Source organism: Limulus polyphemus, unplaced genomic scaffold, assembly GCF_000517525.1.
Source record: "Limulus polyphemus unplaced genomic scaffold, Limulus_polyphemus-2.1.2 Scaffold1526, whole genome shotgun sequence".
In the NCBI taxonomy this organism is placed as follows: Eukaryota; Metazoa; Arthropoda; class Merostomata; order Xiphosura; family Limulidae; genus Limulus; species Limulus polyphemus.
In genome coordinates this window covers 216,762-230,505 of record NW_013667136.1, presented here as the reverse complement: position 1 = coordinate 230,505, position 13,744 = coordinate 216,762, and the positions used below count along the sequence as shown (strand labels likewise).

At 32.6% G+C, this 13,744-nt stretch overlaps 1 protein-coding gene across 1 annotated transcript in view; it reads left to right on the top strand.

Moving 5' to 3' along the window:
- The window catches only part of LOC106463947 (protein big brother-like), a 35,113-nt gene that overhangs the window by 3,965 nt on the left and 17,404 nt on the right, over positions 1-13,744 (top strand). Inside the window, exon 3 of the mRNA XM_013924035.2 lies at positions 558-653. Within this exon, the coding sequence (XP_013779489.2) occupies positions 558-653 (96 nt within the window). The remainder of the gene's footprint in view (positions 1-557; positions 654-13,744) is intronic.

The following is a 13,744-nucleotide window of genomic DNA, read 5'->3' as shown; positions in this document are numbered from 1 at the left end:
GGTATACATTTCTTCTTCAGGGGCAAACTGAAGAAGAAAGGTCCACCTTTCAAAAGCGCTCGGGTTATAGGGTTTTTATCACCTAATAATAAGCAAATAATCAGTCTTTGATTAGAGGAAAATGTACACGCACTCATATACAAATTACTGTTCAACCTGATTTTGTTCTCTTTGACATCAAAAACAGTTTATACACGTGCAGTGACATTTTCATTTAACATTATATATCATTCCAATATTCTAACCTCTTTAGATGTATCAATGTATAAAAACAGTCATTTATGAAGAACTCATATTTCTGAGTAAACGAAATCTTGCTTCATCTGGACAGTACCTGGAAACAGCGGTATCTGTAAAATTGCTTACACACAGCAACCTTTGGTAGGTGTGCGACATGCATTCTGGTTGTTGTTATGTTTATTTGTGCAGGTGTCGGGAACCGCCTGGGCTAGGTTTTAAATTGTTATTATTGCTGTAATTTTCAACTTCCTCCACCCTTTGCTTAAGTGTAATTTTACGGAAGTATCTTGTGACCTTTGACCACTCTTTCCCTACAGGCTTTCACGACAACGGGAACGAATCTACAGCTTGTTTTTAGCCCTTGTACCAACGGCTACAGTGACGGTTGTGATTTTGAAAAAGAGCAAGGAAAGGTAAGGTTTGTCGTTAACTTCTATGTTTCTTTAATTTCCGAGCTAAGTGCTTACTGGTTATTTTGATTTATATGTGCATACAATGTTCATATATATGTGAACTGACTTCAAGAATCGGAATATTTATCATTGTCTTTAGAAGCCAAACATTTAGACCACCTTGCGTCAACACTCCAAGTTAAAAGTATTATGTATAAACGGTTTAAGTAAGTTTGTTGATTTTGTTTTGTTCCTTTGGCAGCAAACTCTGATTGATATTTATTTCACTCTCTCTAACACTCACTGTCGTTTCTACCTATCTTATTGGTTGGAGAAAGTCCACAGGCCCCCGATCCAGCCTCCCCAGCCTTTTAGAGTCCTGTGATAGGTAATAACAATGGTTCAGGGCCTCCTTGTAATTTTGTTTCCTAAGGCCTAGTTGAGACACTTGATACTATTACTTTATAGATATTTTATTATAGGTTAAGCTACATTTTGTTAATTTTTTGTGGTTAAATACAAAGTGATTATATATACAATCGTCCTATGGAACACGATCCTCCCAGAGACACATCGAGGATAATTAATTTTATTCAGGAAATTTTGGACATGATACAGGATATTTTCAAAATGTATTGTAAGTGTTCAATACGTTAATTTTAACCAATTTATTAAGCCTATCCCAAACATACACCGTCTATCCTAAACAGTGTTTCTTGATCTTCACGATATTCTGAACACAAGAAAAGCGATTTAGGTATATAGTATAATTTAATTTTGATACTTACGATATCATGCCCAAATGTTCTTGAATAACATGATTCTCAATATGACTCTGGTGAAAGTTAGTTTCCCTAGGACAAGTAGTTTTCAAGATACAATCATTTTTGAAAATGGAGTTTTCTTCATAGTTACACTGTATATTGAGAGAGTTATTGTTTCAAATGAAGAGCTTTTAATAAACACTCCTGATCTAGAAATTTATTGATTCTCATACCAATCTAAAAGCTTATATTTTTCCCTATTCGGACAAAAAAACTGTTGAATTTTCCCTATTCATGTTATTTTGTTACTGCAAATTTTGTCTCGATAAAGGTCTTCTAAACTTTAATACAGAATGAAACTTCTATGAAGAAAAGAAAGTTTATTCAACGTTATTTTCCCAGCTGATAATGCCCACAATACACAATATATTAGCTGTGGGGTTATCACGATCTTGTTATCTGGGACCATACTATAATACTTGTGGGGTCGATCACGTTCTTTGTGACGTTTTACCAGAAATTGCATTCACTAGATATAAATTTTGTTTCTTTGTAATTAAGTATAAAGCTACACAATGGGCTATCTGTCCTCTGCCCACCACGGGTATCGAAACCTGGTTTCTAGCGTTGTAAGTCCGCAAACATATCGCTGTGCCACTGGGGGTAAATATATATATGCTTTTGCTTTTGAAGGCTGTCCTTAAATTAAAGCTTCTTTGAACGATATGAATATCATAGAAAGAAAACAAACATAGAACTGGTTACTGATATGTCATCATTTCCTTAGCTTTAAAGTATACAATACGGAATGAAGAATATAAATTAATCAACGCAAAAATATATATGTAAAGTTTTTTATATATTTTCAAGTCGCCAATAATTAAGAACTATATGTAGATATAAATACGAACCTTACATGTATCTATGTATAATACATTTACCAAACAATATAAATAATTTCAACTAGTTACTTATTTATAGAAATTATAATTAAAAAATATGTATTTGGGAACTAAATACTCTTGAAATATCTTGGTAGTTTTCTAAGTAAATTTAGGAGACAAAAGGTGAAATCCATTGTTAAGTTCGTGCAATATTAAAAGCGCGTATATTTGCAGCAGATCAGACCTTGCCATTCGTTAGTTGTAGAAATGTAGCATACCAAATGAATTTATGAATTCTATGTGGGTATATTAGAATAAACTGGTTGTATAATAAATAAATCACCTGAAGTTATCGCTCACTAAAGTGAAGAAGAAGTTAGTTAAGTCATAAACGCGCCTTAACTAGTTTATACTCACGAAGATGTTTTCACCACCAAATTTTATTAATTTTTATTCATACTTATTATTAAAACTCTTGTTAACCTGAACACGAATAAAAAAGTTCTCTCAACGTTTCATCAAACGAGAAATAAATCAAAAGTTTAATAAGAAGTGCGAGTGTGCATGTCAATAGAAATGGATATTAAAAACACTGTTGTACAAATTTGTGATTATGATTTTTACGTGCAAACTACTTAAAAAAAAACAAGAACAAACTGTTCTGGATGTGTTATCGGTTTCTGGAGATTTTGTTTCAAACCCAAACTTGTAATATTGAATCTGTCTTTGCTTGTGGGTTAAATGGGGGTATCGACAATATACAGTACTAGTTATGTTCATGTATTTTCTCTTTAAGTTAAATGTAAAACTGCCTGTTGTAGTCTTATTATATAAGATGCAGTTTTTACTACTTGTGGGTTAAATGGGGGTATCGACAATATACAGTACTAGTTATGTTCATGTATTTTCTCTTTAAGTTAAATGTAAAACTGCCTGTTGTAGTCTTATTTTATAAGATGCAGTTTTTACTACTTGACCACGTTAAAAACAAATGCTTTTATAAAATGGAAGTATCACGATTATTTCTTTCTTGAGATATAAGAGCAGAATCGGCCTCATCACACGGCTCTTATACAGTGTGCTTTAAAAAAGACAAAAGAAAACACGACAATAATCAGTGTGAACAATCTTCTTTTATTGGTAAGTAGTGTTAACACTTTTTGATACATTAGTTACTCAAAATTAGTCTGACATGTTTCAAATTACAATTCTGTTGAACTCAAAATATCGATATCCCTAATGCTTATCTTCGGAGAATGGTGCGACTGGGTCAAGGTTCGACCATGCTCTGATGTCTCGCGTATACGTACGAGACACACCGGCTTTACGGTTGATGTGGCAAGGAAGATACATCACGCGTCACACCTGAGCTAAGAAATAGACAGATTTTTTTACAGGTGAATTGTATGCTTATAAAACGCGTTTTGGGGTGTTCATCTTTTTTTTTTAGTACAAAACTGCAATTATATTTAGAATTTGTTATTAAACAATTTAATTTGAGCATCCGTGCTATTTTCCACCGTCTACGAAGCATTCAAAACCGGCGTTCAGAGAGCGTGGTCGCTGAGTGTGTTCTATACTTTAGTGTTAACAGCTTTCTAAACAAATAATTTTGCTGTGTAAGTCAATGCAATTTATTCTTAAAAGAGTTTTATTCAGCTGTTATCCTCAATTAAGTATTATTAAACGGTGAGTGTGAAATCCACATTTTGGAGATATTTTTTCCACTTTCAAATGTATGCAGCAAAATAAATGAATATATAGATGGAAAATATTAATTAATGTACAACTTGCTTGGAGTTGAACTATATATATTTATAAAAATATATGAAAAATATAATTTTCTCACTATTGCTGTAAAGCTTCTTTTAGAAGTTCGTGAGTTCCACCAATAAGGTAAAAGTTTAGGTTTTCTCCAGCATTGAGCTTTCAGCAGTTTGAGAAGTAAAGTGTGGTTTTACAACGTGTCTGTCCTTATTGACAGAACGGGTTTTATTTTACATCTTTATTTCTCTGGTTTCAAGAGGGATACGTGCAGCTGACATTTAAGTTTCTAGCCAGTAGGAAGGCGGTAAACCAAGATTGGAGGTAATGGTAACAACGTTCTAAACAAGGTGCAGCCAGTTATAATAAAATCACGGTGATAGATTGAAAGATAGATATTGGATTGCTAAGTTTGTCGACCGCACGAGCTCTGTTCTAGCCATTAGCTACATTTGTAGTGCCAAAGTGGTATCTGCCTGTACTAAACAGATGCCCGTGGTTCCCACTCCTCCTCACTGGTAACTGTTCTAACGAAAAGCTGATCACCCGATCGCTGGCGGCAGCGTTTAAACTACACGTTGCTTTCATTCTGAAGTCGTACAAATTAGTCTACACAGAATAATCTACTAGGCTTTCTTTGTGGTGAATTCTACATTCTAGCCATAAACCAAGATTGCTCCAGAAAGGGGAGTTGCTACTCTTTTCTCCTGGTATTGCTGCGTGTTATAGGCTAGTGAGGTGCAATTAAGAGAACGTACTACCCCAGGTGGTCCTCGCCAGAAGGTCAGCATGATGTCTTCAAAGTTTTAAAACCATGCTTTCCTCCTCTTTTACAATGTTTGCTCTTCTCTAGGTCATCTGTGAAACTGCTCTTAAGCGTTGAGAAGATAGTCAATACAGGCTAGCAGCAACTTCATTGAAGAGGGCACATCGTTGAGGGTCATCAGTTTCGGGTGTTGTGGTGCTCATTAAATGAAATAGAAATAAAACATTTTTCTGAAGTTTTTAGGATTTCAAATGTCAGAACTACTATTTATTACTTATATGTAACTCTGCCTATCAGGGGTGGGTAAAAGGAGACAACAACAACAAAGCATGAAAAAGTATGTTCTAGCTGTGATGTAAGATTATCATTAATTATAAAACTGATGATATATAGAGCTTATGTGCCGGACATTTTGACGAACTACAAAAACTCTCGAGATAAAAGGAGAAACATTTTTTGAAAATCTTGTTTTACAAGTTAAATAACCAAGTTTTACTTCTTTCTTAAAAAAAGAAAAAGCAAGAATAAAGAATTCAAATCCTTCCGATTTTTTCACCATTTGTAAATACATCTGTCTACAACACCGGGAAACTTTAAATAAATCAAAGTATAAGTACAAGTTGTATATTGCCTATTCAACTGCATTTTCATTAACTGTTTATATTGCATGTCGAGAACTCTTGGTGTGCTACATTTTACGACTTTGTTTCAATAAAAAGCTACAGAATTACCAAAAAAAAAGTTAACAAATGACAGGTACCTCTCTTTAAGCACTACTCTTTATTTTTTCTAGAACTGATTTTAGTTAATGAAATATGGGTTTGTAGACCTTTTCCATTTAAAGGTCATTTATATGCTGCAAAACTGATGTTTTTTCCATTTTTGTTTTCCAATATAGCTTTACTATCGATATTAAAGATTATTTCGGGAGAAAGAATAGAAGTGTTTAACTGTCACAAATGTATTTATAATGGTGATGAGTATTTTCGATATAGACTGATTCAATCACCATGCAAGTACGGCTTATTCATGAAGAAAGGTACTTTGTAGTTTCGTTTCCCTGCACTGGGGGTATCGAAACTCTTCAATAAATTCAGTGCACAAAGATAAATCATTGTAGAATATCTTGATGTGCTGGTTTCAAAGTCAAAAGTAATTTTTATGTAAAGGCTTAAAAAAAAACAATGACCATGTTACGTTAATGTATAAGTTGTAAAAAAAATAGTTTTGTGTCGCAAAATGAGAAAGTCCGGAAACAGTAAAAAGTTTCCTAAAATCAAGTTTTAGGTATGTTTGGAGTAATACATGTGCAGGTTTATTTTGAAAAAAGAAGTAAAAAAGCCATTGTTAGTTTACAATAGTAGATGTCTTGAGCTTATTTATTTTAATGTCACTGAAATCTATCTATTTATCTATCTGACTTATTTTGTAGTAACTGTATCTATTCCAATCCTTTTTGGTACGACATTTGTTGGTTATGGTGTTTGTTTATTTGTAATTAAGCACAAAGCTACACAATGGGCTATCTGTGCTATGCCAACTAAGGGTATCGAAACCCGGATTCTAGCGTTGTAAGTCCGTGGACATTCCGCTGTGCCACGGGTGGGGGGCTGGTTATAGTGAAGGAGAAGGCCCCCAACCCTCCATGTTCATTTTTTATCTGTGTAGGTAGCTTAGGCAGGCAATATAAAATATCGGAAGAAAATCTATCTATAATTAAAACTCAATAACAAAGGTTCTTTTTTCGTAATTTTTCAATTTATAACGACGGAAATTCAAATAAAAAATGGCAGAGAAAATACGACAACTATACAACATAATGCGCCTTTTTTGCCGAAAATTGTATAAATAGAACTCGAAATCGGCATGATTTTTTTTGACGAATTTGAATGATGTTTGTAATGTGGATAATTCATATGAATAAATTACTTAATACTTAGTTTTAAAGTTATAGTTCCATTTATTTATCTTTAAGCCTACTTACTCGTTCTTGATATGTCAAAAAAGAACATGGAGAGTTGGGGCCTTCTCCTTCACCATAATCAATTTGTTTCTAAGAATGATAGTAGGTTCCAATATTTTTGGATTTATATCAGATCTCTCTCTCTCTTTCATTTCGTGATAATTTACTACTTCTCCTCCGTTAATTGCCCATTTTTATTGTTATTAACATTCTTATAATAACAGGAACTCGCCACACTAATGAAAACATTTTCTTAACAATTATTAATAAACCTTTTAGTACTATTTACTGCTTAGCGTTGTATAGCGCTGTCTTTTTTTTTTAGGGACTAATTCAAAAGTTAAGCCTATTTCTAAAATAATTTAAATTCCGTGATTTCGAAAACTGGATTTATAGTACAGTCTTTCCTTTCTAATTTTACCTATATTATGATTAAACAAGAGGTTATTTTACTTTATCATCGGAGTATATAAGTATGTGTTTAAAAGGATGTGTCATATTGTTTCTTGACATTAGAGTAACAAATTAAATTCTATGAATCGGATTAGTGTAGTTTCGTCATTGATGAGGATCAGGATAATAAATAGTATACAAGTTTGTTTCAACGACCGCCCTAAAATTAATTGATAAAACCTTTGTAAATTGAAAAACTAATGTTTTCTAAAGACAAAACAAAGAAAAATATCTTAAAACTTCTGCGTTTCAGATGACCACTCTTCAAGAGTAAATACAAATGCCAAAACACAATACTTGAAGTCTGTTTTTTATCTTTGTTATTTTATGACTTCTTATGACGTGACTTAAACAAATTAAATGCATATTTTAATATATATATATATATATATATGCACAGATAAAATGAAATACATTAAAATATATTAGTTTAATCTTATAAAATATACATTCACTTCTTTTCTGTTGCATCCTTTTTTATTTTATTACTTTTGATTAAAACTTTACTTCAGTTTTAGATACTTTCTCTTGTGTTATTATTAAAAATCTGTTTAATTGTATAATATTTAAAACTTCAATAAAAATACACTTTTCTCACTTAATTGTCTTATTTTTAATTCCTAATAATATTTATAACCGTTGCGCACTTCAAACTAACGGACCCGGCATGGCCAGGTGGTTAGAGTGCGGGTTCGAATCCCTGTATCGCCACACATGCTCGCCGAGTGACGGTCAATCCCACTATTCGTTGGTAAAAGAGTAGCCCAAGAGTTGGCGGTGGGTGGTGATGAGTAACTGCATTCCCTTTAGCTAAATTATGGACGGCTAATGCAGATACCCTTCGTGTAGCTTTGATTATTTTTCAAGGGAAGCAACTTTTTTTTATCGTTTCATTCTTGTCATACAGCTATCTCTAACTTGCTAGATAGCTTTCGTACATTTATTTTTTTTTATGTAATTATAATGCAATAAGAAAAAACACTCGAAAATGACTTTACACAAAAATAAATTTCCTAGTTTCGTAGGTAATCTTACGTCTCGGTCCTTTAAACAATGAGACCACATCACTCACTCACTTGGGTCACAAAACTAACGTTTGCAAGCTCAAATAACGACCAACGGCTAATTATTAGATTAATTTTAATAATTCATTGTGCATATGCAGTTTTCAGCAATCAAAGACAAACCACAGTTCTTCCAGGTTTGCTGAGGCACAATTATATTATATTATGAAAGCTGTTTGTCTGCAACTGTACTGGATATCTGAAGTTGTATATTATATCATGAAAGCTGTTTGTCTGCAACTGTACTGGATATCTGAATTTGTATATTATATTATGAAAGCTGTTTGTCTGCAACTGTACTGGATATCTGAAGTTGTAAGATGAAAGAATCATTCACTGTTAATCTACCATTAGATATACATTTCTTATATATAACAAGAAGCCCAATTTCCGCTTTTATTACTGAAATATTTTAGCTTTAACGTCAGGTACATCCAAAGTGATGATTTGTGTTTTACCTTCCAACTAATACCTTTAAGATTATGTTTTTTGAACATGATGTGATAAATAATCTTCCATGCCAGTTTTGGAAATTATTCCAGTTTGATTACATGTGATAATGATCTTAATACAAAATTTTATTTCAAATCTTATTTTTAGATGATACTATAAATTGTCAGTCTGTCTATCGTTAGGGCTTGTATGTTTGTGAATTTTCGCTAGCCGTTTCTAATTTAGAAGTTACAGAATAGAGGGAATGGAGCTATTCAACACCATCCACCGGCAATTCTGGGATATTGTAATTGAAAAGAGGGATTGATCGTAACATTATAACGCCCCACAGCTGAAAAAGCTAGCATGTTCGGTGATGTGATTTAAACTCGACACGCAGATTGCGAGTCAAACGCTCTAACCACCAGGTCATGGCAGGTCCCTATATTTAAAGGAAACATATACATGCGACAACACAGAACGCCATTATCCAAGTCGCTAGCCATCATCGCCAAACTGATGTTCAGTAATAAAGGCATGTTAGAATTATATGTATAATTTATTTATATATATTTTATATGGAGGCTTTCTTTTTAGCTTAATAATATGTATAATAATAATAAAAACAACCCACAACTTGCAGAAATGACCCACCATTTTGGTGAGGCTATATAAAGTTTTGTTCATACCCAGTGAATCTAGTAGAATGGATAGACTGGGTTGTGTGAAATTTTTCGTTTACGTTGTGTTTGGGAGAAAAAATAAAATAAAAAAAGCCAAGTTCAGGTCAGTAGATTAATGGAGATCATTATATTAATTACTAAACTCTGAAACTATTCATGTAATTCACTGTGCTTCCATGTTAAAAACAAAAACTGTTGTTTCAGCTGCATTATATATAGCTATGATAAGGAAGTAGTTTTTCTGCCAGGTTCATCTTCTTAATTCGTTTTTACTTTGAAAGTATGTGTTGTAAACTACTTACTAACAAACAAAGTTGGACTACAGACAATGAAATATTTAGACATCCACCTGGAAAGCCTTGTTAACAAGTGTAGTTGTGATGTGAATGAGCTTAACCAAGTTTTCGTGACGCATTCTACTCTACTGGACACACAAGTGCGACGAAAATAAGTAGTGGATAAGCCTAACTGTGATAAACGTCTAGACAGCTAATTTGACTGTGCAGAAAATACATAGAGATGAAACACAAAGATCCAGAAACAGAAACCAATCTGTGGAAGTTGCTCTTCACGAAGCTTACACAAAACACATCTGTTCATCAGTAAGTTCTGCCAAGATTATTCTTTTCCTAGTCAATAATTACAGCTGTTTTCCATCTGTGATGAAGATAACGATAAGTACTTATGTGCCAAGTGTTAATAATCAAAATACGTAAACTACAAAGAACTATGAAATAGTTTGGCTACTACAATGAACTACCAAATTTCCATTTCTAATGTTACTAACTTACCGTTCAATTCAGAGCACTACAATATCCTGCTATGAAAAAGTTTGCTATTAGAAAACTATCTGATTTTGTCAAGTTGTAAAAACATATGCATGACAACATATAATTACTCGATGAAACTGTAAAGTGCACGATATGAAGACTTGCTAATTTTTCAAAATTCAGAAAGGCAAGATTCCGTATTAGGATAGGTTCTGAAATATACATTATAAATGAGCCTCCAAGATATACCTCCTATCATAATAAACTGTTTTTGTTTGTTTGTCGTTATGCGCAAAGCTACACAATGGACTTTCTATGCTATGTACACTACGAGTATTGAAAGTCGGTTTTTAGTGTTATAAGCTGAACCGCCGAATCACTGGTGGGCTCATAACTCTTAGGACTTTAGTTGTGTGGACAGCTGACTATGAAGTATGAATGTTTTATTAGGCATTGAACTTGGTACATTCCCGATAGATGGAAACAAGTTAGGACCTTAACATGTTGTAACTGTCTTTTTTAAAGTTGTTAACCAGACTTCACTGGATTCGATCAGATATTGCATGAAAACATTTACAACTGGGACACACACACACATTTGGTAGTTTAACACACTATCAGCAAAACTGTTTATATATAGGTTTCTAGCAAAGATGCTAGCTTTGTTTTCTAAATTTTAAATCACAATTAACCATTCAACTATCTTTAGATAATAGTGTTTTAAATTTCATTGTTCAAATTATCGCTGCATGAGCTGCTCCAGAACCATCACTTTTAATGGGAAGCATACATAAGCACACACACACACACACATGTATGAGGTTTTATAAAATAATTCATCCAAATTGGAAACCAAATCTGTGACATAAAGAAAAACAATGAATAAAAAAATTGACATAAACAAAGTTTTAACATAATGTATATTGCGCTTAAGGTGTTTGGCACCTATAATTTAGTAAGTTTCCAAATATCAACTAAAGCGAAGAAATTGTGTCAAGATTCAATATGCAAACCCAAGCCACAAGCAAAAAAAGAAACAATTGTCAGTGAAGCGCGAAGTAATTACATGTGATTTCAAATACTACCGTACAATCTTCTACATTTCAAAGAGGTGTATATATATATTAATGCATTTACATTTCAGAATTCTAACTAGTTTAAATCATCCATTACAACTCCTTTTTGTTGTTTTACTGGTCGGGAAAGAGATAGTTCGATAGCGCGAGAGAAGTATTCTCTAAACAACCTACTGCTGGTTAGCTACAGAGATGTTTCTTATTAGTCCAATAAAGAACTTGATACTGTTTTATATGAAATTAGAATCACGATTGTATCGAAAATAAAAGATGAATCAAGACGACAAAGAGAAAAAATAACGTAAGACTGACAGAACAATAAAGAACTGTGTGCATATATAATAGCATCTTAGAAACATCTGCATTAGTAAAGTCAATAAAAAGTGACAAAGCGAGAAAGAATAGGGGTTATCAGTCTTCAGGCATTAGGTGCTTGGTTGCTAAAGAAAGTTGTTTACGCTTGCCTTGGCGTAACCTTGACACTGAAAAAAAAACTGGTTATAAAAGAAAGGTATTTTACAGTACATTTCTACATGGTGATAATAATTAAAGCCAGTTAGTATAGGATAACACCTTCGAACATAATATTAAATTCAATAAGTTGAAACTTGTCCGTATTTTAAAGGATCGAAAATGGGTCAGTTACATTGTTATTTTACAATAATGTCGACGTAATTAAAGACCTTCCTTGAAAGCTTTTGATATTTTAAAAGTTGTGGAAGTTTGCCATGATTGAAGCTTAAAGTTGAATTGAAATGTAAAGGTGCCTGAAATAACGCAAAGATGTTTGCACATTTATTAATAAATGGAAGGGGTTAGGTATAAACTTACAAAATCGTATAATTGTTTTTTAATTCCAAAGTTTTAATTAAAATCGAGAAACAAGAAATAACTTTCTCTTGGGAATTTACATTTTTGATAAGTACAAATTTTACTTTTTCTAATGGTTTGGTAATATTACGTATTACAATTTCAAATGGTTTGAAACCGAGCTGAATGATAATTTATATTTAGTAGTTAAATATATGCCGATATATATCCAATTTATGATATTTTCCAACAAGATTGATATACACAGTTTTCTTTTGTTTTAATACAAATATATTTTAATACACAAACAATAATACAATTTACAGTAACAGTTATTACAAACAATGATTTTTATATAAAAGTTTTACAAACTTATCGAGGGTTGACGATGAGCGAGTTAATTTCGAGTTGACGTAGGTACAATTCACTTAATAGGGAGCTAGCTAGTTCTGTAGTTCTCGCTGATCACATGCCGATTATAGGTCGAGTTTCTTTTACCGCTGAAGTTATATAATATCTTCGTAAAAATACTAATGTCCGATGTGAGTCCACTGAAGTTAAATGGTTTGTAATGTTCGAAAGTTTCTGAAATGTCACTTCTTTTAACTGAAAATATCGGATTGCTGGAAATAAAATTAATCAACTTTGAATTGAACTATTTCAGAAATTGGAATTAACATAAAAAGTAACGAAGAGGACGACGAATTTATAAGAATCCTTAATAGCGAAAGTTTGTTTGTTTGTAATTAAGCACAAAGTTACATAATGGGCTATCTGTGCTCTGCCCACGACGGGTATCGAAACCCGGATTCTAGCGTTGTAAGTCCGCAGACATACCGCTGTGCCACTGGGGGCTAATAGCGAAAGAATATTGTACGAAAATAGATTAAACATAGAATAAATTGAATTAGTTTTAAAATTAGTTATGATATTTTTCTCACAAAAACCATCCCCCTGGTGGGACAGTGGTAACTTTACGAACTTAGAACTCTAAAATCCGGGGTTTGAGTCTCCGAAATGGACATAGTACACAGAAACTCACAGAACAAAAAGGTTTAAAATACGCCATTTATGTAGAATATTAGTAAAAATCAGTTTTCACAAAAAACGGATAGGCTTTTGTTTTAGCGCAAAACTTGCACAATAGGTTATTATCTGCTCTCTTTTCACCACAGGAATCGAATCACGGATTTTAGCTTTGTAATTCCGTAAACTTACCGATCATACCCTGAGTCATACATCAAGTTATCATCGTTGTTTTTGTGTGGAAAAGACAGTCATAATATTTTCATAAAATATGAAAAAGTGTTTTAGAAAATATGACGCTAATTTTATGACGATAAACTGATATTAGAATTGGCATATTAACCTTTTTAATTTATTTATTTTTTTGCTTTATCCAGAACTATTCTAATACAATTTTGAAGTGCATTTGTATAAGATTTTTACTTTATAATGGATTCGTTTCTCGTAAAAAACAACAACAACTATATATACATATATTATGATCTGTGTATATATATATATATATATGTATATACTTATTTAACTTATTTGAGCGTGTCGACAATTTTGGAAACCAAAAATATGATAACAAGTTTATCTATTCCAAACAATTTCTACACTCATATAACGTATTATGCCATCTTGAGTTGACGTTGTTCGTGGATCACTCCTTAAATT